The following is a 25,304-nucleotide window of genomic DNA, read 5'->3' on the forward strand; positions in this document are numbered from 1 at the left end:
CCAAAACCCAAGCCGCCGTCAGAGGCCTCCGATCCCAATCTGCCACCACCTAAATCCCCCGTGGCACTGTCTGATCCATCACCCGTTGCTGACCCCCCGCCACATCCGCTATCAGATGCATCCGAACCCAATTTGACACTGCCTAACAACCCTGAGACTCCAGCCAACGTGCCACTGCCTAGTCCAGCTCCGCCGCTAAAACCACCCAGTTCTGGCAGAAGACAAGCTAAACGCAAGAGTTCGAGCATCATGCCGCCCCTCCACCGTTCTTCAAGGCTAAAAAAGGATGTCCCAAACCCCACCGAGTCAGTGCCAACCCCCGAGGAAGTGCCAAATCCCACCGAGTCAGTCATTCCCCCCGAGTCAGTCATTCCCCCCGAATCAGTCATTCCCACCGAGTCAGTCATTCCCACCGAGTCAGTGCCATCTACAAACGTATCTCTGCCACACCGAGTCAGTGACCAAACCACGCCCCTCCGCCGCTCTTCAAGGCTAAGCACTCCCATAAACTCGCAAGATGTGCCAGCTGATATAGGTAACCTCAATACTTTTTAGCGAGTGGAAAACAGTTAGTGTAATGGTCATTTGCAGTCCTTATCTGTCTTGCACACTTGCCTAATTAGATGTAGTGTCTTGCACACTTGCCTAATTATACACTACTTGGTTAGTGTAATGGTCATTTACAATTAGTGTAATTAGGTCATTGTCAGAAACTATAATTTCATCTAACATTGTAATTATTATTGAAACTAAAATTTCAAACTTATATTTTTTTTCCCTTAGTAGTGATTGTCAAATTTCAATGATTCTACTCAAAATTTTGTGAAACTTTTTAGCAAGTTTTGGAAGACTTTTTAGCCAGTTTTGGAAAATTTCAATCATTCTTAATGTATATTTTATTTGTACAAAGTCTTCATTCTTAATCCTACTAAGTGATGCATGGGTTGTTGCTAATTATAGGAACACCTAGTGATCTAGAATCACCGCTACAATCGGAGGCTGGTGATTCTGACTGGTCTCGTTCTTGGGGCCATGCTGCCAACCATGAGCAGAGGGAGACAGAGCCCTCTGAATCCAATGGTGATGCAGAGGAGGAGACCATGCATCCGGCCATCAAGGATGACGATGGCAATAAGAGAGGGGTCATACGCCGCCCACTCATGTTTTGTGATGCAGCTTTGGGTCTTAACAACCTAGAACTTGATGCTGATAATGTTGGGGCTGAAGGCGAGGCGAGTAGAAAGAGAAAAAGAGGGTAGAAGTCTGATGTGAGGCAGGGCCGAGGTCAGGCGAAGCCTCGTAAACCAGCAATCCCAGAATGTAGACCTCAATTGATGGTGGTTGGTGACGCGGAGTTCACATCCTACCCTATTTGCACAAAGGTGGTCACCACTATCAGGATGCTAACTTTAGAGAACATGCCGCGACCTTATAGGACGTACAATATGTTTCCTCTCAAGGCGAGGTTGGAAATCCTAAAACTGTTCTTGCAGAGGTATTCTTGGGGGGACGGTGAGGACGAGAAACGATGTATTGCCGTATTTGAGAAAATAGCATCAGAAGCGCACTATCGCGAGATGACAATATTGAGAAAGAATTACGACAAGAAATATGGAAAAGACAAATTAGTGTGGAAAGACTACCCTCCTCAGTGGTGCAAGAATCAAGAGTATTGGAAGGGGTTGTGCCTTATTTGGTCGAAGGAGAAATGGGGAAAAATTTCCGAAACCAATAAGGATAACAAAACAAGAGATGGGAAGATCATCAATCATGTGGCTGGTTCAAGGTCTATGTTTCGGCATGCCGTCAAACTGGTATTGCATAAATAACAGTTTACTATTGTGCCATTCATAAATCTCATGTCTTTTATTTGTAGCAATCGATTTATCAATTATTTCAATTGTAGGTATCCGAGAAGGGATCAGCCATCACGTTGAAGGATGTTTTTGACTGAACCCACTCCAAGAAAACGAAGGGTGGAAAGGTCTACGTAAACAAAAAGGGCACACGATTCGGTGGTAATTGATTTCCCCCCTTTGGTTATATCAATTTCATTTTGGGTTTCACAATTCCTAGCAGTTGGTAATGACAATTTACCTCAATTTCAGAATGAATATGATTACCTGAAGGCGCTATTCGGGCAAACGATGACAGATCAAGAATTATGGGAGTTGGCTGTAGATGGAGAGGATTCGTATGGCCGGTTATTCGGCTTTGGATACTGGTCTAGGACATGAAAAGTCAATCAAGCATTGGCTGCAGAAGATGCAACCATGTCGGATACTGCCAAGAGCACTGCCACCTCAGCTGAAGATGCGACACAAACTTTCACAAAGTCACAGGTGGAAGAGAGAGTTGCCTCCAGGGTTGCCTCTAGGGTAGCAGTTGAACGAGCGTTGTTTGCTAAAGAGATGGCTGAACAGGAGAAGCGGCACCAAGCAACAACTGATGAGTATAGGAGGAATAACAGCTGGAACCAAGCTTGTATTGCACAGCTCTACCAAGTAGTTGGAGCACCTCGTCCAACTTGTCCTGTAAGTGTGCATCTCTTAATGAAACCTTTGGTTTGTGTAAGTGTAATAAACGACATCATCATTAAAAGCTTAATTTTCATCAAAGCTATATGGCAAAGTTGGTTTATTTATAAAAAAATAGAGAATATTGACACTTATGTGGACCTGTTTGTAAATATATAGCTGGACCAGTTGTCTCCATTCAAACCAATTAGTTATTACATATACACTAATTGTGCTCAAAGAAAAAGAAAATGATATTCACAGTTCAGATCCTCTGTGATAGATACATATAGCATTGTCTATGATTCCTTTCTTCTAACATTACATTACGGACCTTTACGGTTTTACATTTCTTTCCTTTAGAACTGTGAATATAGCTAAGTCTGTGATTCCAGTATATAGATACTCTAGTTAATTTATACTACGGTGATTCCAGTCTGAACTTCGGGCCTATTTAATTTCATCCAATTAGCTGACATAAATTTTGTCCAAATAATATACTGTTCAGATATTGTCCAACTATTGTTCGGCCCATTTGTCCATGAACAAATCAGTCCAATTAGCAGGCCTAGCTATGTGCATATCAAGATAAATTATATAATTTGAGTAGATTCTTACAAGCTTATATTTGCTATGTAGGAGGCTTTGTCATCCAAGGGAACTGATGCTAGGGTAGCCAACAGGGAGGGAACTGATGCTGGGGTAGCCAACAGGGAGGGAAATGATGCTGGGGTATCCAAGGGAAATTAGTATGTGTTGTTAAATCAAATTTGTAATAAATATAATGAACAAAGTATGACGTGAAACTAGTATGTGAAAATACTATGTTTGTTGACAGTAGGATGTGACTGATATAATTTAGTGGTTAACTTGTTGTATTTGAATAGTAGCACTTAATTTGTATTTTTCAACTCTTAAGTTTTTGTTGTGTGATTGCCAATGTGGGTATGCACACTGGGTATGCACAAAAAGTTGATTTTTCTCACTGGGTTGGGTTTATTATGATGCATACAATGTGGGTATGCACAAAAAGTTGATTATATTCAACAAGGGGGAACCATTATTTACATGGGTATACCGACAAGAAAAGTAGTTTCTCTCTGGATCTAATCGCCGTTAATCAGATAAAACCCAACTAAGTAAAAATAAAACCCCAGCACTCGTTCATACCTATCAAGCGGTCTCTCTAAGCGAAATGGCACCCCAGCACTCGTTCATACCTATCAAGCGGTCTCTCTAAGAGCACTAGAGATCTTTTAACTTATCTCCATTTTCAACTTCTCTCAGTTCAAACAGCTCTACTCTAGTTATCTCCACTGCTCAATACATTTGGTAAGAAATTATCACGAGGCAATACACATTCTCTACTGCTCAATACATTTTCAACTTTTCTCAATTAAAAAATGCGAAATTGATTGTCTCAACTGCTCAATAATTTAGTGCCTTACCTTTGTAAGCATTGTCTTAACCCAAGCAACCATTTTCTTTTATTTTCCATTCACTGTCTTATATGATATATTTACCTTTGTGACCATTATAAATTGATCTTCATTAATTTATTGCAATAATTAAACATGAATACCTAATTAGTGGCTAACTAATTTCCTGTTGTCCAACACTTAATAGCTAGTGAAATGGGAACGGATCGTACATGGATGTACAACTGACTAAATGTCAATGGAAGGCTTCTACCCGAGTTCATAAAGGGTGTGAAAGAATTTGTTGATGTAGCTTGTTCCAATCCCTCGGTTGTGACTGTTCTTAATGGCAAAGAATGTATCCCATGTCCATGTAAGAAATGTGAAAACCTCTCAACCAAAGACTTGCAAACCGTGAGAATACATCTTTACCAATCCGGCTTTCGAGAAGGATATGAACATTGGCACACACACGGGGAGGAATGCCCAAACTCACCTCTCAATGTTCCGCAAAGTCCACCAACTGAACCAAATAATGACAATTATCATGTTAGAGCTGATATGGTAAGGGAAGCCGCGGGTCAAAATTTCAATTGGGAGGAGGATGCACCTACCGGAATGGCTAAAAAATTCTTTAACATGCTAGCCGCATCGGAAACAGCACTTTGGGAAGAGAACATGACGGGTCAATTGAAATGCGAATCACACACAATCTTGTCGGCCGTAACACAAGCACTAGCATTGAAGTCGGAACACCAATTGAGCCAAAAATGCTTTGATGGGATGATGAGTCTTATCAAAAGTATACTCCCCCTTAGTGAAAAAATGCCGGAAAACTTCTATCAAGCCAACCGATTGGTCGAGCCGCTTGGCATGGAACATAAGAACATTGATGTATGCCCAAACTTTTGTATGCTTTACTATAAGGATAGAGAGGACAAGACACATTGTGATGAATGTGGTACACCAAGATATAAACCACTGGGACCTAATAAGAATGCAAAACCGGTTGCACAAAAGCAACTTCGTTATCTACCGATCACACCAAGATTGCAAAAGTTGTACATGACCCGATCCAATGCGGTCAAAATGAGATGGCATAAGGAAGGTTTTCGTGAGAAGCCCGGGATTATGGTGCACCCGGCTGATGGTGAGGCTTGGAAGCATTTCGCACGGAAATATCCGTCTTTTGCCAAAGAGGTGAGAAATGTTTGGTTGGGGATAACAACAGACGGGTTTATGCCATTCAACTCAAATGCATCTCCATATTCATGTTGGCCGGTTCTTGTTTTCCCGTATAATCTACCACCTGGGATGTTAATGAAAGAAGATAGCATGTTCCTCTCGCTAGTCATTCCTGGACCTAAGCATCCGAGTCGGGACATTGACATTCTTCTTGAACCTTTAATTGATGAATTGAACACATTGTGGAAGGATGGAGCGGTTACATGGGATGTGTCTAAAAAAACGAACTTCACCATGAAAGCAACACTTCTTTGGTCGATAAATGATTACCCGGCGTTTGAGATGCTAAGTGGGTGGGGGTACTAAAGGTAGATTAGCATGTTTTCATTGCATGAGTGAAACCAAGGCATTCCGACTAAAGCATGGGGGGAAATTTACACGGTGGGGCTGTCATAGATGTTTATTGCCTCTAGATCACCCATTTCGCCGCGACAAGAAAAATTTCATGAAAGGTAAAGTCAATTTTGATCGGCCACCACGAACAGTCAGTGGAGAAGAGCGGCTCGCGATGGTCAGTAAACTAGGGAAAATGAAATGGGGTAAACAATATGACCATGACCAGTTTAAGGGTTATAGTGAAACACACCATTGGACAAAGAAAAGTATTTTTTGGAGCTTGCCTTATTGGAAAGACAATTTGTTGCAACACAACATTGACATGATGCATTTGGAGAAGAATTTCTGCGAAAATTTGATTTACACTCTTTTAGGGATGGGGAAAAAGAACAAGGATAATGAAAAAGCACGAAAAGATTTGGCTGTCCTTTGCGATCGTGCCAATCAGAACCTAATCACAGACCCGAATAATCCAGGAAAGCTGAGAAAACCAAAGGCTCCCTTCACACTCTCTCCAGAAAATAAAAGGAAGGTTTTAATATGGCTCAAGGAGAGTGTCAGGTTCCGTGATGGCTATGCATCGAGTTGGTCAAATTGTGTAAATCTCAAAACAAACACCCTAATTGGGCTAAAAAGCCATGATTTGCATGTGTTCATGGAGCGACTTCTTCCTGTTGCTTTTAGAGACTTTGTTCCCGATTATGTATGGGATGTTTTGTGCGAGATTTCAAGCTTCTTTAGAGAGATTTGTGCTAAGGAGCTTGATCCATCCCGTATTGACCAATTAGAAAAGGATATTAGGGTCACAATGTGCAAAATGGAAAATATATTTCCACCGGCATTTTTCGATTCTATGGAGCATCTTGTGGTCCATGTTTGTCACGAGGCTAGATTGGGTGGGCCAGTAGGATTTCGCTGGATGTTTCCATGTGAAAGGTGTGTGTTTTTAAAACCCTTTTTGATTCAATGACGAAACACTTAGCTCACTTATTGTTTCTATATCTTAACAAAATTTTTTATTACAGACGAAACAAAGAACAGCGGATGAGAGTCACGAACAAGGCGCGTGTTGAGGGTTCAATCGTCCAGGCTACAATTGTTAAATAAATTGGTTCATTTTGCTCACGTTATTTTGCAGAGAATTCTAAAACTAACCCACGTGGGGTTGTAACCAGCAACCCTTCGCGGAGATGTCTATCGATATTTGATACCGCGGGCCGTTTCTTCACACGGCCAAATCGAAGGACTCTCAATGACAAGGAACTTAAAGCTGCACACACATATGTCATCCTCAACTGTCCAGAGATAAAAGATAAATTCCTAGGGTAAAATCTTATAAAATGTTTATTCTGATTGTTTAAAAAGTATATACTCTAAACTCAAGCTTAATCTCTTATATTTTGACATATTGGAATGTGTAGAGAGTTTGATGCATGCATGCTAAGTCGGGACAAGCAAGATCCGCACAACATCTAGACAAAGTTCGTGAAGAGGTGTTCGCAAATTGGCTACGTAAGAAGGTACTATCTGATCACGATTGTGACCCATACATCCGAAGGGTAGGACTCATGCCACAAAAACAAGTGGACTGCTACCAAGGGTATGAAGTTAACGGTTTTCGATTTCACACGGAAGCATATGGGAAAAACAAGTCAGCAAAGAGTAGCGGTGTTTGTATTAAAGGGGAGTGGGATGGAATTGATACACCACAAGACTACTATGGACTTCTCCAAGAGGTAATTGAGCTACATTATGATGGACTCAACAAGGTCGTTCTCTTTAGGTGTAATTGGTTTGAAATAATAAACGGTGTTAGGGTTGACATCCAACATGGAATTGTTGAGGTTAAACATGCTTCTCCCCTTAAAAATTATGAACCATTTATATTGGCACCTCAAGCAATCCAAGTTTTCTACCTTCCTTATGCATCAGATAAAATTGAAAGACGCCAATAGTGGGTGGCAATGAAAACTAGCGCGAAGGGGAGGTTTCGTGCCGAGGACGAGGTCGATGCAAACCTAGAATTTTTCCAAGATGAAATGCCGGATCATCCAATCGAGGTTTCAAATGGTCAAGAATTTGATTGGGATGGTATGGCCCCTCAAGAAGATGAGTACGAGCTAGTGGATGATACGATGTCGCAAGATGAGGAAGAGTGTGATGACAACCCAATTGAGGAGAGTGACGAAGAGTTGGACATGGATCAAGTCGAGGAAGACCTTGAGGTCAACCCAATTGAGGAAACTGACAATAAGTGTTACATGGACCAAGGTGAGGATGAATTTGGTTTCTAGGCCCTCGATGCTTCGGAGTTCCGATTAAAAGTTTTAATATGGGTCAATCAATAGTTGTATGTGTTTTGTGTCACAATATTTGTACAATTATTTTTGTTTCCCAATAATTTTGTAAGGTTTATTCTAAATGACAAAGGGTATGTAAGCAAAGTTCTCAATCTCATATTCTATCACTTGCTGGTAAGAGAAATCAGAAAAGAAAGCAGTTTGGCTAGTGATTTCAGTTCCAAGCATGTGCTGCCATGATAAACATGCTTTTCAAGTTACATTACACAGTTGGAATCAGTGGCCAGACCCTTGTGGACCTCTATTTTCATAAAAAAGGCTCAAAATGCCCTTCTGCTAAAAACTGGCAAATCAAAGGACAAAGATTCTGATTATGTCAAAATAAACATAACAGGCAGATAGAGGACTCAATTCCATGCAGTTTGGATCCAAATTTTGATTAAAAATGAATTTTGTACTATTTTTAATGAATTTTTGAAATTCAACTTTCTGAAAATTCTTATTTTTTCCTTTTCTTCTTCTTTTCTGTTGCTGGTATACAATGGCCATGGTACTGAACCCCTTACCAGTACGCTAGGGAAGCCATAAAATTTTTGAAATAAATCACATGAGTACATTAAGTCTAAATGGATATTTTCATGAAAATAAATCCAAAATTCATGTAGCCAATTGCCTAGAATAAAATTAACAATTAAATGATAGAAAATGACAAACTGATGCCCTTGCATGCCAAATTCATGAATTAAAAATATAAATAAAATTTGTAAAAATGTGAAATTGGATCCAGAAGTGCCTAACATGGCCAGGGATGTGATTGTGTAATAAAAATACATAACCATATTAAAAAATAATAAGTTTAAGGATCAAATCATGAACCACCAGCATATGAACTACACAGTGAAAATTGCTAAATACTCAAATTGAAAATCTAATAAAACATAAGGTACATATGCACTCCAGAATCAATCTAAATGATTGAAACAATATCGTTGATGCTCCTCTATGTTCTAATTTGACAAAAATCAAAGTTTCATATGATGAGATAGGCTTCCAGTACCAAACCGAAAGCCAAAACTTCAATTAATGATGCTAGTGGAATATTTACACGGACCTTCAATAAAATATTATATAAACAGGTGGTGTAGTATTTGCAAGCGAATGGGGTTGAGTATTTGCAAGTACTTTTAATAAAATATAACATCTAAAATGTGCCAAAGTATTTGCAAGCGATGGGGTTGACTATTTGCAAGGACGTTCAATTAATTATAATATCTGACTTTCAAATTGTATTTTCAAGGGCAGGATGAAAATATTTACAAGGTTGCAGATCACACATTTCCCTGCGATACAATTTACAAGGGACTAGCCTTGCAAAAGTTTTGAGGATTTCAGAAATACCATTTCTTTTGCAAGGGCCGTCCTTACCTTGAAAAAAACTAGTCCTACACTTGCAAAAAACTCAGATTCTAGTAGTGGTAGGTTCTTATGGAAAACAATTTATTAGAGCCTCCACTACTGCATTGCACAATGTTATGCCTCAGCCAACAGACTCTTCCCCAACCTACCTTACTGGCACAGAACACGCCCATACCAGTGCTGGGTAGATGCTTCTTTTAATTGATGTAACCCACAAAGGAGGAGCTAGCTGCATATAGTATATGAAAACTTCACTGGAATTTAGCATCCAAAAGGAATGGCAAATACATTGAATATTTAACTATCAAAAGAAATGGCAAATACATTGAAGTCAAGTCTCCTTTTTCAGAACATAGAACATAATATTACATGATATAATCGCAGCATTTCTCTTATAATTAATAAAAACTAGGTGTTATCCATAAAGCTCATGTATAACCCGTAGGGTAAGAACCGAAATCTTTAACAAGTTCAATTACATTTTCTTTCCAATAATTAGAAAAATAAGGAACCCTCTGACTAGGCAACTTGACCATTTTGATATCATAACCAAATTTATCTTCTGGATGCCATCCCCAAAAATCTTCTCTGTTTTTCTCTACAATCAGAGGGTGACAATAACACAAAAGATTTCCTCCTACCACTGGCAACATCTTCAAATTATCTAGAGGAAAAGTGAAGCATTGCTCAATGCCTTCACATATAAAACACATTCTTTCACCAATACCTCTTGTTTCGATCCATAACAACACAATGAGGATCGAGAGTTGGGCTGGAAGTCAAGATAATTCTTTGTATGATTGGTTCGGTATCTCCATTATAACCATACCTTGATACCTAGTAGGCCAAATGTCAAGGCGCGCGAGACTGAATATCTCCGGATTGAGCGGTGGAAGCCCTCCAAATTGTGGGAAATACTTTGAGGGAAGGAAGTTGAATTTGAAGTCTGGTAATTGGATTGAATAATGAGATTTGTGGGCCATTTTCCAGTGCTAGCCAACCCTGAGATGAACCAGAAGAGTGTTTGCCACATGTCTCGGGCAGGTAAAAAGGACGGATTTGAGAATTTGAGATATCATATATAGAAGAAACGATCGAATTGGAGATTGGTGTTGGTTTAAGTGAGGATCGTAGGGAAGCATGCATGAGCAATGGGAAGTGAGGAGGGAGATGGCGAGGAGCAGGAGACACGGCAGATCTCCAAGGTTGCATCCTCTTAATTAATTAAGTATTAAACACGCGCGTACCCCTTGAATTAATGGCTCAAAATGAATCATCATGTACTTAACCAACTTCATATATAGAAGGATGCATGTGGGAGATGGCGGCGTCGTTCTCGTTCCTGAGAAAAGATGTCAGGTCCTTTGCGGGGCCAGCAAAGAGAATCGATTGGCCATGCATGCACAATATATACCTCAAGTGGTGTGGTGTGGTGTGGTGCGGTGCGGTGCGTCTCCATCCTCCATTGCCATATATATATGTAACAACTGATCCGACTATAAAGCCTCCCTAGCTATCCCTATAGAGAAAAGACCCAACAAACATTTCTTTTCTTATAAATTATTTATATTTTATTAAAAATACTCAAACCACATTCTAATTATGTATTTTCAAATTTTTTATTCAAATCACATTATTATAATTAGAATGCAGTTTGACATTTTTTTTAAACCAATTAAATTAAATAAATATATATGATTATTTTTTATCAAAGATCTTGAAAGTTTAATTCCAATAGCTGTAAATTAATTTTTATTAGAAAGAAGTCTAATTTGATTAAATATATTTTATTTTGTAGTTATTTTTCACCAAAGATCCTAAAAGTTTAATCGACGATAGTCCTAAATTAATTTTTATTACAAAGAAGTCTAATTTGATTTGATTAGATATATTTTATTTTATTTTGTGATTATTTTTCATCAAAGACCTTAAAAGTTTAATCGTTGATAGTCCTAAATTAATTTTTATTACAAAGAAGTCCAATTTGATTAGATATATTTTTATTTAATTTTATGGTTATTTTTCACCTAACACCCTAGAAGTTTAATCGCCGATAGTCCCAAGTAATTTTTTATTACAAAGAAGTCTAATATGATTAGATATATTTTATTTTATAGTTATTTTTAACTTAAGATTCTAGAAGTTTAATCGCTAATAGCCCTAAATTAATTTTTATTACAAAGAAGTACAATTTGATTAGATATATTTTATTTTATGGTTATTTTTCACGAAAGATCCTAAAAGTTTAATCGCCGATAGCGCTAAATTATGTTTTATTACAAAGAAATCCAATTTGATTAGATATATTTTATTTTATGGTTATTTTAATCCTAGAAGTTTAATCGCCGATAGGCCTAAATTAATTTTTTTTACAAAGAAGTCCAATTTGGTTAGATATATATTATTTTATTTTGTGGTTATTTTCCATCGAAGACCCTAGAAGTTTAATCGCCGATAGCCCTAAATTATTTTTTATTACAAAGAAGTCCAATGAGAAAATAAAATAAATAACACACTGGTTTACTCTAGCATAATTTAGCGTAATTAGTGTAATTTAACGTATTTTAGCGTAGGTAGCATAATTCAGTGTATTTTAGTATAATTAACGTAATTTAACGTAGTTAGCGTAATTTAACATAGTTAGCGTATTTTAGCGTAATTCAGCGTAATTTACTATAGTTAGCGCAATTTAGTTTAGTTAACGTATTTTAGCATAATTCAGCGTAATTTAGCGTAGTTGAGCGTAATTTAGTATAATTAGCGTAATTATGATAATTTAGCATAATTAACGTAATTTATGTAGTTAGCGTAAATTGCATAATTCAGCGTAATTTAGTATAATTAGCGTAATTTACTATAGTTAACGCAATTTAGTTTAGTTAGCATATTGTTAGCGTAATTTAGTATAATTAACGTAATTTAGCGTAGCTAAGCGTAATTTAGTATAAATAGCATAATTTAATGTAATTAGCGTAATTAGGGTAATTTAGTGTAATATAACGTAATTTAGTATAATTAGCATAATTCAACATAATTAGCGTCATTAGGATAATTTAGCATAATACACTAACATAGTGTAGTTAGCATATTTTAGCATTGAAACATATACTCTTGTTTTGTGTTTTAATTTAGCATTGAAACATAAACTCTTGTTTTGTGAGTTAATGAAGACACATAAAAAATATATCATCTGTTGATCGATCGAAACTGTTGAAACTAAAGAACATTGCATTTATTTTATTGTAGCAAAATTGGATAAAAAATTATTCATTTACCTACCCATCTAGTGGACATAAAATTAAATCATCGAAGGGTCATAAACACTTCACGTCGGATCAAACCTCGGACACAATCAAACTTCAAAACTTGTATGTTGGTTACGTTCAATATTTTTATTGATTATTTCAAAACAAATTTGAAATCATTTAATCGTAGATTGACCGTCAAAATAATTATGAAAAAATGAACGTTGCACAAATATTTGCGAAATTTGAATGAACAAACAATTATAAAATTATTTAAAATTGACAGTTATAAGTATTTGTTCATAGAAGCTATAATTTTTTTTTTTTGAAATTTATCATATTATGTTTTACATGCATTGCTTAACTTTGTACACGTAATTCATAAATTTATTTTTGTGTCACTTTAATTTTATTTTGACTTTAAAGACTAATTTTTCTAAATTTATTTTGACTTTCAAAAATTTTCACTTCTCTCCAAAATTTTCAAAATAAAAACTATTACATTAAAATATATAACAAAACAAAACAACTAAGAAAAAAAAATGAGAAATGAAACAACCAAAAAAGGGAAAAAAAAATTGCTTCCCTCCTCATGTTTTTCACGTTTCGTCCCACATTGAAAGTAACTGAAATTGTGAGTTTAGATCCGGACCGTTTGATCTTCTATTGCATGATTATAGAGGGAGATGGGACAGTCTGGATTTAAACTGAAAGGTTGAGTTGCTTTAGGGGATTCGGAGGTAGAAAAAAGAACCCTAAACCTTATTATCCCCTCTCCCGCAAATTAGCCAATCGATCCCACCCCTCTCTCTCTCTCTCTCTCGCTCGCCGAGCCTACACCCAACCAAGCAGCCCTCCTCCGCTATCGCCAACGATTCCTCAGACTTTTTTGCACTTTCTCTGATCTGATCCCTCAGGCTCAGGTGTTGATCGTTGTAGGTAGATCTTTAACCTCGCTCGAGTATTTAATCTAGTAAATGACTTTAGTGTTAAGATGAGATGTACACACTCTCTTTTTTAAAGCTGTTAAATTGCATTTATGTGAATTACATTACTGGGTTTTAAAGGTGTTAAATTGTCATAATTGTTTCCATTGAAGGCACCAAAATGTCTAACTCGTCGTGGTCCGTGCCTGACTCTCCCTCACCGCCGACCTCCCCTAAGGCTGATTCAACTGAGGCTGAGCCCCCGCCTAATTCACCTTCCCCTTCCCCTTGGTCTCTGGGATGGTACTACATCATTGAAACCCTAGCTGACTCCAAAGCCCACCTTCCTCTTCTAAAAGGTAGCTTTAATTCCTTTATTCCTTTTCTTCATTTCATTTCATTTCACAACATTTTTGATAATCTAACTCTCTTTTATTTCAGAGTTGGTCAATAGACTTCCCAATTTTTACACCGATGCTCCTCAATCGGTACAAGAGAGACTTGCGTTGAGATATAGGAATGCGCCAGTACAGGTAGAGGTATTGTAGATACCAAGGATAACACGACTGCTGCTACTGCTATAGACATATCTCAACCCACTCTGGACTTTCTTTGTCACAACTTCAAAAGGGTACGTGAATTTAATATAACTCTTCAGTTGTTGTGTCCAGTATCTGTCCCAACTGCACTGTTCAGTTCAAATTAAAACCTAAGTTCCAAAATGACGTATCTCAAGTTCAGCTTGCCCGACATCATCAGCATTGCATTTGTATCATTGAAAAATTGTAACTATTTAGCATTAATTCATTATGGAACCCAATAATTGTTTTAATTTGAAAAAGGCTGAAAAAATTGGCGCAGAGAGAGTATGAGAGTATATTGAGTGTATGATAGAGCAGGATAATTTTCATGTTATATCGAGTGTATGATAGTATTCTAAGTTACTTGCAAATTAAATTTAAAAAGGGTAATTCTTTAACTGATTATTTGGTATAACTAAATTTTTCTTTTTCTTATGTTATTTGTCAGCTTACAGATCCATGTCAACCCTCAGGAAGTAGAATTGCATGTTATACTAAGTGCATCTGTCACACCCCGCGGCCACGGGTCGTAACAGTCCCCCGCCGTAAGCATACAACGCCGTGTATGCTTACAAGGCTACTCACATTTCAAACCAAACAACAAGCAATTCAAACAAGTTTCTAATATATATATATCAGAGTACACAGTCTGGTCAGCATATAATACAACAAAAGTATCTCATCCGGATACCAACCACGAGGCCTACCCTAAATCTATACAACAAAAGATATCTAGGGTCATATACTGGTAAGCTACTAAGGCCTACTACTCTCGTGCCTCTCCGGAATCAGTCGCACCAATACCTGTAAAATAACGGGGAAGGTGGGGGTGAGAATAAATTCTCAGTGCGAATTTGCCACATTTGAATTATTGGACTTGCAATCAAACTCTATATTCAATAATGAAACCCAAACAACAACAATGCAAACAGTTATATAAGAAAACATAAATAACAGAATGCCAATGCACGACAACAGTTAAATCAACCTGCAACACAGTTTACGGAATTTCCAAGATGAATCTCAAACACAACATATATTTTGGCTTAACTCGATTCCTAACTCAGTTCAGTAGGGCTTGTAGCAATTACAGATGTTCTTTCGAGCTGAACCTTTATCAAACCCACATCTGTAGGGTTACTGACACCTACAGATGGCCAACCGCTGGACCCTTTATCTGACACCCATCTGCAACCGCTTGGCTTAACAGTTTATTAAGGTCTGGTTCAAATCATGTAAAGAAAATCCACTTTAGAATCGTTTCCAATATTCGTCATATTCAATCGACCGTTCAAATGCATTAACACGTAGGAAAATGCTACCGAGCCATAGACGTTACACAAGTCAACCACGATTTCCAATCACACATCTCATAACATAATCACCCTCCCTCGTCCCAACCGGTACTGGGAATATCGAGGGCCGTTCACCTAAGGCCATTTAGGATCCTGGGAATCCAAGTCAGCATACAGCCCGACTTGGCAAATTCATTGGATCCAAGTGCTTAACTTCGTAAATCCATTCACATACATTCACATACACAGTTCGTGGTGACTTTCAATCAAAATCAGATCACAATAGATCAACATAACCTATAACCATACCAGCATGCAAATCATTCAATTCAGATCACTTCGAGTTTAATTTAATTGGGCTATGCAAATGCTCTACGCAATTCAGTGATGCAATCAATGATATTCAACATGACAAACGAATACACAGTTTAATTCCTGAAAATAAAGTATCAAACAAGTCCAAGAATCCCGCACCTTATTATGACGAGCGTACCGCTTAGCTTAAGGATCGGACGTCTCGTATTGTCTAGCAAGTTCTTGCTCGACCGAGCCTACACCTATATTATACGTTTACTTGGTTTAATTCGGGTTCAGTGGTCCATACGTTTACTTAGGGTTGGTACAGTCCCAAATCAATTCTTTTCGGTTCCTTCTTTCTTACCAAAATCCTCTAAAACTACACAAAATCTCATCTAGGTCCTCTGGACCATACAACTCTCCATTTGGTGACCATCAATCACCGTTTCACTACTTTGGTTCTCGGTTCATTTCAATTTACCATTTGGTTAACCCTAATTTGGTCAAAACCTCAAATCAGCCGTTAAATGTTCTAAAAAATCACGATCAGGAGGCAACCCTACCGATTACAAGTCTAATTGGTCGGGTTAAGCAAATCAAATCACGATTATGCCAACTTTCAATTTTGGAACGAAACCCTAGAAATCAGATTTCATAAATCGGAAGAAATCGGGAAAAAGATTGGCAAACAAACTAGTAAGGAGTGTAGAGGAACTAGTCCTCGAGCAATTCGAACACAAATCTCGGGTTTAAAACGAGAATCTGAGAAATCGAGAAAATTCGAGTTTTCGAAAGAAATAAGGAGAGAAAGAAATACCAAATAGAAGGGTTTGGAGAGATCCTCGGCTGCTTTCTCGGTTCCAAACTCGATTTCTCGCAACAATCGGGAGTCTGAAAGAAACGGAAACTCACGGGCTCTTTTCCTTCTCTCTTGGACGAAAATAACTTAGAAATGGGGAAATGGTGAAGTGAGAGAGAGAGAGAAGGTTGGATTTGAGTTTTAGGGCAAAAATCACCCTGAGTGCGGATGCCCCCATCCGCACTGCGGGTGGCTTGACCCGCACTCGGGACTTAGAAAGTTTTCAGACCAAATTCAAGAAAAATCCGAGCCTAGTGCGGATGAACCCCACCCGCACTGCGGATGGACCCTTACCCCACTGCGGATGGACCCTTACCCGCACTGCGGATGGACCCCATCCGCACTCACTACTTAGCCGATTTTTGGACCAACACAGAATTTTAATGAGTGCGGATGCACCCCACCCGCACTGCGGATGGACCCTTGCCCGCACTGCGGATGGACCCTTACCCGCACTGCGGATGGACTCCATCCGCACTGAGTCTATAAAGTTCCGAAATCTCGAAATTTCGACGCGATTTCAATTCACAATTAACTTACTTATTTAGGGAAACCTTAATTAAGGTTTAAACTTCCATTTTATTAACACAATTAACTTGATTCTTTCTTTTAAATCATTTTAATTTAATTGTAAAAATTTCGTAACGTAACAGCATCTCTAATTGCATGTTATACTAAGTGCAACCTCAAGTAGTGCGCCTTTCTATTACCCAATACGAAAAGATTACAACTTGTGAACCGTTGAGTCCTTACACACCAAGCGGGAAGTCAAACGACCAACTCAAAGAGATGAGAACAAGATCTCTTAGTTCAAGCTACTCAAGAGAAACACTCAATAGATCACTCTAACCTAATCTAAGTTGAGATTAGTGAAGTAGGTTTGAGGTTGTTTGAGAGATTTTGAAGTTTTAAGCTCTCATAACAATGAAGTAAGCTAAGCTCTCAGAAAATCGCTTTTTAGAAGATTAGGGTCGGCTGAGATAATTTGGGAAGAAAGCCCAAACCCCTATTTATAGAGTCACCTAAAAAATGAGCTATTTGACCTAAAACGTTACCAACGTTTTAGTTCAAAGTGCGAATTAGGATTTTAATTTTTTGACAGCTCAGCAAAACGTTATAACGTTTATAAAATGTTATGTAACGTTTTCAACTGTAAAAACTTGATCAAAAATAGATGTTTTTTGAAGCTCAAATTTAATTAAAACGTTACAACGTTTTGTGTAACCGTTGCAACGTTTAAATTCAAATTTTATCTTTGAAACAGCTGTACTTAACGTTCTGACATTCCTAAAACGTTACAACATTTCAAGTTGATTCTGTACAGCTGTGTTTCAGTAGTTCTGTCAATTCTAAAATGTTACAACGTTTATATAACGTTATGACGTTTATAAATCGTCACAATGTTTATAAAACGTTACCACGTTTTAGCATATTTCTGAATTTGATCAACTTGTTACTTCTGACAAGCATAAAACGTTACCAACGTTTTATTCTTGTTTTAAACAGCCTCAAACATAATTTACCAAATTTTTTATTTTACAATTTGTATTTTTGATAAGTGTCTTCATGACTTCTTCGGTCCAAGTATTCTATAATGCAATTTCATTCGACTTGAACCTATATATCTTTCAAAAATAAAACACATCGTAAAATTCAATAATTGTATGTTTTTGCAAATTAGTCAAATAAACGAAAAAGATTGTTGCTCAAACAACATTGCACTAGTTAGCAATCACATAAGACAGTTTATTTCACAGAAGAGATCAACATTGCCAAAACCCTCTATTCAACTGGTAATTAACTTAGCTGTTTTTTCTGTTAGGTGGAAAATACTGGTGTCTTTTCTGAATGCACGGTAACAGAGAAGTTGGGATTCAACATACCACCACAAGTGCTATCCAAATAACCTAAATTAGTTCGGGGTAATATGCATTTCTGCAATTAAAAACCTGAAAAAGGTCAAATCAATAGCTAGACCAGCATACCACCGGATTAGGTTCTTCAATCATGTACCAGCTAAATACCTTGTGTTGACAAAATGAATCTCTCTTCTGACTATAACCTTGCTTCATTCATTTTTCTTTCCTTTTTATTTTAGTTGAAAGAATCTGTTTCAGGACCTAATGCTAAACTGCATTCCACAAGAGAAAATGGTTCTTCTTCAAGTCATAGGCAAAAAGATAATATTGTAGATCAAGTCATAAACTAATTACGATTTTGAAATCAACAATATGATTCTGAATATAAGCTTACATAAGAAACTTTTATTTATTTTTCAATGGTAGACATGGCAGTAAGCTCTCTCAACATCCTCAAAAAAAAAAAAAAATCAATTAACAAATTAGAACCAGTTCTTTTACACTAGTACCCCAAAGGATTGAAAAAGAAAAACTAACTAAAGCCCTGTGAAATATAAAAATATATATAGAAACTAAAATTTACATTCCAATACACTAATTTCTAAGATTTAGTAAAGCGCTATGGTGCAGCCCAAATCATTTTGCTTGAAAAAGTTATCAATTTTATACATACTCTAATTAATACCAGAAAATAGTGATGCATAACAGCAAAAAAAAATCAATTAACAAATTAGAACCAGTTCTTTTACACTAGTACCCCAAAGGATTGAAAAAGAAAAACTAACTAAAGCCCTGTGAAATATAAAAATATATATAGAAACTAAAATTTACATTCCAATACACTAATTTCTAAGATTTAGTAAAGCGCTATGGTGCAGCCCAAATCACTTTGCTTGAAAAAGTTATCAATTTTATACATACTCTAATTAATACCAGAAAATAGTGATGCATAATAGCACGACTGGTACCGTACCGGGGTAGAATTAGGTAAACTTTGGTAAAGGAGATTTTATTTTTTAATTTGGTACACATGTGAGGACATTTCCATGTGTGCCCCTGGAAAATTTGGTAAAGGAGATTTTTTTTAAAAGCCTCAAGGACATTAAATAGGATTCGGTCAAAAAGTATTAATTTTCTCTTTCTGCTCACATCCTCTACCAACCATGTCACGTATCTCCGCTTTCAGAAAGGGTAAAGAAGCAATAGAAAAAGGAAATTAGCACAAAGTATATATTCTGTAATTGTAATTGTGTTTGAATGAAATGATGAGGAATGAACTTAACTCTATTCATGGGATATTGGGATGTGACCAGTCGTCATTCTGTACTGGTAAGGAACTGACATCAAGATAAAATGTTCAGGGCAATGTAGTCTAATTTATTACTAATTCTGTTTTAGTGAGGGAATTGTCATCCTCATCTAGTGAGATATGATACCAGTAACATCTGTTCTAATAAACACCACCCAGCAATAGTTAGTAAATGTACCTTACAACACCCGACAATTGCCTTAGCAAAGAAAAAGACATCAGTGTATTTATTCTCGTTTCTCTTCTATTTTCCTTTTATCTTGAAATAAAATCTGAAATTGACATGAAATTTCCAAATGAAAGCAAGAAACCCTATGAGAAACGTACTACCGCTTAAGTTCATTAAACAGAAGTGGAACAAAAGAAGGCATCTTCAAACTGCATCCAATAATATATTTCATAATTGAAACAATCCTAAGTTGCAATTGCAAGAATCAAAGAGTGAAACAAGAAATAAAGAACAATGGAACTAATTGAATCAGAAATGCGAACGGAGCTTTGCAATACAGCGGCATAAACGGCATAAAACAAAGAGAAATCCTCCGCACCAGGATCAATTGTCGTACCTGCTCAAAATTGACCTCTGGTCCAATGACATGAAGTATTGGAGAAGTCACTTGATTGCTTCCTAGTTCAGCCTTGAGTTGTGAGACGTGAAAAACCAGGTGAATCATTGAGTTCGGTGGTAGATTGAGTTTCTACGCCACCTCTCCTATTTGTTGAATCACCTCGAACAGCCCATAAAACTTCTAGCTGAGATTTTGATGTGAAACTTGTACCTAAAATCTCGGATCAATTAGTTCATTGGAGTTTAGATGTGATTCCACATGTCAGATACAATTTACGTATACAAAGGAGAATTTTAGTTTAAAAATGTTTGCTACAAAAGCTGGTACTGTACAAATAGAATGAGCAATGAGCAAAATGCCTATGAAAAAAAATTAATATTTTATTTTCTTTGAAGGGGTTGGAGTCGGTGTTTTGATGGGGAAGGCAGGATTGATATAATTAATCTGATACAGGATCTGACAGGAAGTATCAATGAAAAGGCAAATCCAAGCCTGAACTATTCCACAATGCATAAAATGGAAAAAAAAAAAAAAAAACAAAAAACAAAAAACGAGAGTGAGGCTATGATACAATGCATATCGCGGATTGGTCCGTACTATGGATCAATATCTCCGTTTTCAAAGTTCAAATAGTCAAGCTAAACTGTTCAACATGATCTCCATATGAAAATGTATTTGTAGACTAAATTTTATATTTTTTTGAAACTTCTTTACTATTTCTAAGGTAGGTACAAAATCACTAATTTTGAATGGTATCAGTTCATAGTGGAGCCCACTGAGAACTGTGCCACCTATGCTTGCTTGAATATATTACTGTCACAGAATGTACCAGTCATGTATACAAAATTCTTGTAGTAGTCTATTTATTACTGAGAATGAAACAACAAAAAGTGGTAGAGTGAGGCTATGGTACTATTCATAGTGCGGATGAAGGCGGTAATTGGATTTAGAGTGAGGAAATGCTCTTAGAATATTTAGATCAAGTGATCTTTTACCTTTCTAAAAAATACTAAAAAAAATTCTAAAATATGTAAATTTTGATTTAGAAGTACATTTTCATATGGAGATCATGTTGAACGGTACAGATTGGTTATATGTACTTTAAAAACATAGATATTGATCCATAGTACGAACCAATGTGCGCTATGCATAGTACCATAGAAAGAATCATCATAAACGAAGCCTTATATTGAATTTTAGTCTGGTATCCTTGATTGTTTGATTTGTGCGTATCTTTACTGTTATAAATTATGATTTGTTTCAGCCTGCAGCTAGAGAATTAACTGTATGCTAATTAACCGAGTAAAAAAAAAAATACTTTATAGACACAAAAATATCATGTTAAGAAACCAAGCCATATCATTAATTATTTGTTATAATCTTCAGGAGCAGCACTAAAGCAAATCATATAAATTTTGTTTTTTTGAAAACATATATCAACAGATGGATGGTGTTTATTCAAATAGAAGTGTTTTAAATAAGAAATTAAATGTTAATTTGAGTGTAGTAAAAATGAAATTATTATCTGCAATAATTTGAAAATATTTCAGGGATATCATTCACAAATAATTTGTAAATAGTTTTTCATCAAAAAATGTAAATAATTGTTTAAAATTTAGTAATTTTTATATTTCTTTTAGATACTGGTTAACCTTTTTCAGTTAATTGTATTGAAGCTGAAACTGTGTTCTAAAAATATTCTGAACTAATTTTATAAAACTAAAAAGAAGAAGAATATATTAAGTGAATTCCACACAGCAAAGTACCAAACTCCACAAAAAAGTGAAATCCAGCCAGCAAAGGTAGCGCGCGGGTGAATTGGAAAAGCAAGTGCCGAACCCCACAAAAAAGCAAAGGTAATGACAACAAATTCTTTATTTGACTACGTACCGTGAAAATTGAATAAATGGTTGATAGTGAAATAAAAAAGATGATTACAGCATCAAACATGAATTATATATATATAGCATTCTAACAAATAAATTAAAGGAGTACAAAGTTAAATTAATTAAGTAGTGACCCAGTAGTGGTTGTGATTTGTGAACATTAATAATATTAAGAATTAAGAATTAAGAATTGGCCTCAGTAATAAATTAGAAGAACAGGGAGTTAATTGCAATGAAAGACACGTTTCAAGAAATGAAAAAGAGTTACGAAAGAAGCAAGCAGTAATTCAATTATATATAGCTTTCCAATTTACATATATAACACAGACCCCTTTTATAGATATATTGAAACTCAACTTGAATTTAAGTTCGATCTGCTTTAATTTTTTTTAAAAAGTCAAATTAGGTTGAATTGTAAATTAAAAATTACCAAGTGTTTCGCAGAGTTAATTATTTTTGCAAGAGTGCAAAATCACATGGATAAACTTATACTAACCTGTCAATTTTGAATCAAATTGGGAATATCGGGAAGAAATTGAAATGATTGCCCTCAATCAATAAGGTGTGGTGACACATCATCATAGAATCACTGTTCGATGTAATATCATAAATAAAAGAAAATAAATAAAATAAATGCTTTATGATAATTCTAGTAACATTAGTTATTTAGTACAAAAAATACAAAAGTCAATCTAGAATGACAATGAATATAAAAGAGACAGTACGGCCATGCTGAAGATTAGCACGAGAGGCACCATATATCTTGCCACTACAGTCCTCCCATCTAATATACGAACAACCATTGGAATAAATCTATCAGTATCAAAAACCAGAAGCAGTGCAGGAGACCCTAAAAACAGAGTGATAACAGGGAGAGAAGGATGGCGATTGGCAAATAAATTGGAGCAAGCATCACATATAACCCCAATCAAAATGCCACAACCATACTACTCGTTGCCAACAAAAAAAATACTATTGCAAATTCGATTACTATGGGAGACATAGGTGATATAGGACTAAAAAGAAGAATAAATAAGTTTATGAATCCTTGTATAAATGCAAAGGCATTTGCTAGAATATATGCCCAGAAACATATATATTCTCCCTAGAACTGGTGTTCCGTTGGCTTGGTTATAACCCTCGGGAACTGTGAAAGAATAAATACTATAAAGTATTTTCAATTTACTTTTAACATTTTGTTTAGAATTCTCCAATATCTAAAAAACATTTTCTGGACTAATTAGAACTCTTGAGTGTGTGCGTTTATGTGGGTTTAAGTTATTTTCTTTAAAATATTTAAATAAGAAGAAAAGACTATTGTTAGAACCAGTGTTTTAAAATGCGGCCGCATGGGCCGCATATGCGTATGCGGTCGGCAGCCGTGTTCAGAATGCCAATGCAGTTTTTTCATGCGGTTTTTCCATGCGGCCGCATATGCGGTCATGCGGATTAAAAATGTGGTCATGCGGTCCGAATATACGGCCATGCGGTCTGAATATGCGGCCATGCGGACTGAAATATGCAGTCATGCAGTCTTCTCATGCGGTTTTGATAATTTGATTGTATTTTAATTAAAATTTATATTAAAAAAATCAAAAAATTATTGTTAATTATGTTATTATGTAAAAATTAATTCAAATATATGAATATGAATATATATATACGTGAATTTTTATTTTAAAATCCGCATATGCATCCGCATACCGCATATGCAGTATGTAGTGGTCTTCCGTATGCATGAACAAAACCGCATTTTAAAACACTGGTTAGAACTTTGTATTTATAAAGAATATTATTGTTGTTATGTGTATTGTAGTTTTTTTTATTGATAAAAACATCAAAATAAGCAAGTGAAATTTTTAGAACAGCTTTGCATTTATAGAAAAAAAAATAATTGGTCTTACTCATTTCTTTTGCATTTAAACATGCAATTTGCATACCTTATCATTCAGCGTACATGTGCAATTAATTATATGCTTAATCTTAAGATCAATTAGATTTTTAGTCAATCACAAATTCATTGATCTTTTTTATTTTATTTTAGTAAATCATTATTCTTATGACTTAGATTGTATTTATCACATTGGCACAAGTAACAGGAACGTATAACAAATTTTAGTGAATCAATTTGCTTAATTAAGCTCGAATTGTTGTTTAGTGATCTCCATGTATTTATCCATTTGTTTTGCCACCAGATTGCTTCCATCTTGCTCAAAGGAGCCACTCTAAAATCATAATTATTACTTTCAGAAATATAACAATCTTTTTTATAGATTGATGATTTCAGTGCGATGTTCAGTTACAGTTGAGTTATTCTTAAATCAACCATTGGCGGATCCATGAAGTGTCAGGAGTAGGCACTTGTCTACCTCTAGATTCAATTTTTTTTAGATCTAATGGTATTTTATACTTGTGCCTATCCTTGAATGGATATAATGCATACTCTTGGATTTAATTTACGGCATAGTAAAAGAAAATTGTGCAGAAAAATAAAATGAGCAAGTTATCTTATACATTTATTTTTTATTATATTTTTACTGCTTGACTTTGTACTAAATGAATCCATTTTTTTTTTTAAATTTGGCATGTACACACATCACTCATAAAGTAGATATGTTTTAATGGTTTGGATTCATTGTTTAAAACCAATCCGGTATATTTTTTGAGTTGTACTCACTAAATCCTCTTGATAAGCACAGCACATCCTAACTTCGCTCTAGTTTTACTTACCGGATTTTAAAATTACAAGTTATTTTATATGGTTGTGAAGATTATCAAAGTAATGCATTGTTAATGAATCTCCATTTTTATTTATTGCCTTAAATATTTTATGTATTTAATTTTCTCAATAATTTTACTAAAAAAAAAAAATTTCCAACAATTGATAAAAATATATTGGTTGAATTGTATTGCGTTGTGGAATGAGTAATTAGGAAATCATGGACAGACCACTATTTAGTCTATGAAATTAATTATAATTTAAAATCTTATGAGTTCATCTAAAAATCACGTCAATTAATCTTATCAGTTTCTATGATTTTCTACTTATAGTAGTTAGATGAATTATAAATTATTAATATTGGAAGAAAAAAAAAAACTTAAGAGTTAAGACGCTAGATACGTTCCGACTTCCGAGCGGAGATTACCAGATATGTTTTCCTAAGTCCCACAATCTATACTTAAATCGAAATGATCCCACATATAATGAACCACAGAACATATATATATACCTTCCGCCTTCCTCGTG

General features: G+C 35.8%; 1 protein-coding gene and 1 long non-coding RNA gene across 2 annotated transcripts; both read left to right on the top strand.

The window, feature by feature from the left end:
* Positions 1-5,510: 5,510 nt before the first annotated feature.
* Positions 5,511-7,470, top strand: LOC144563939 (uncharacterized). Its single transcript, XM_078313396.1, has 3 exons — positions 5,511-6,451; positions 6,541-6,613; positions 6,961-7,470. The coding sequence occupies exons 1-3, from the start codon at positions 5,511-5,513 to the stop codon at positions 7,468-7,470; spliced, it is 1,524 nt and encodes a 507-aa protein (XP_078169522.1).
* A 5,831-nt stretch (positions 7,471-13,301) lies between these two features.
* On the top strand, positions 13,302-18,626 carry LOC144564605 (uncharacterized). The gene is made up of 4 exons (XR_013514669.1): positions 13,302-13,415; positions 13,576-13,761; positions 13,844-14,033; positions 18,257-18,626. It is a non-coding gene; the product is annotated as an uncharacterized LOC144564605 (long non-coding RNA).
* The last annotated feature ends 6,678 nt before the right edge of the window (positions 18,627-25,304 follow it).

This window comes from Carex rostrata, chromosome 13 (assembly GCF_964058835.1).
Source record: "Carex rostrata chromosome 13, lpCarRost1.2, whole genome shotgun sequence".
Classification (NCBI taxonomy): Eukaryota; Viridiplantae; Streptophyta; class Magnoliopsida; order Poales; family Cyperaceae; genus Carex; species Carex rostrata.

Bases quoted from the DNA above. Each gene is read 5' to 3' on its own strand.
- LOC144563939 (XM_078313396.1), top strand. From the start codon at position 5,511: ATGAGTGAAACCAAGGCATTCCGACTAAAGCATGGGGGGAAATTTACA. The intron at 6,452-6,540 runs GTGTGTGTTTTT...TTTTTATTACAG, and splicing joins TGGATGTTTCCATGTGAAAG to ACGAAACAAAGAACAGCGGA. The intron at 6,614-6,960 runs GTTAAATAAATT...ATGCATGCTAAG, and splicing joins CAATCGTCCAGGCTACAATT to TCGGGACAAGCAAGATCCGC.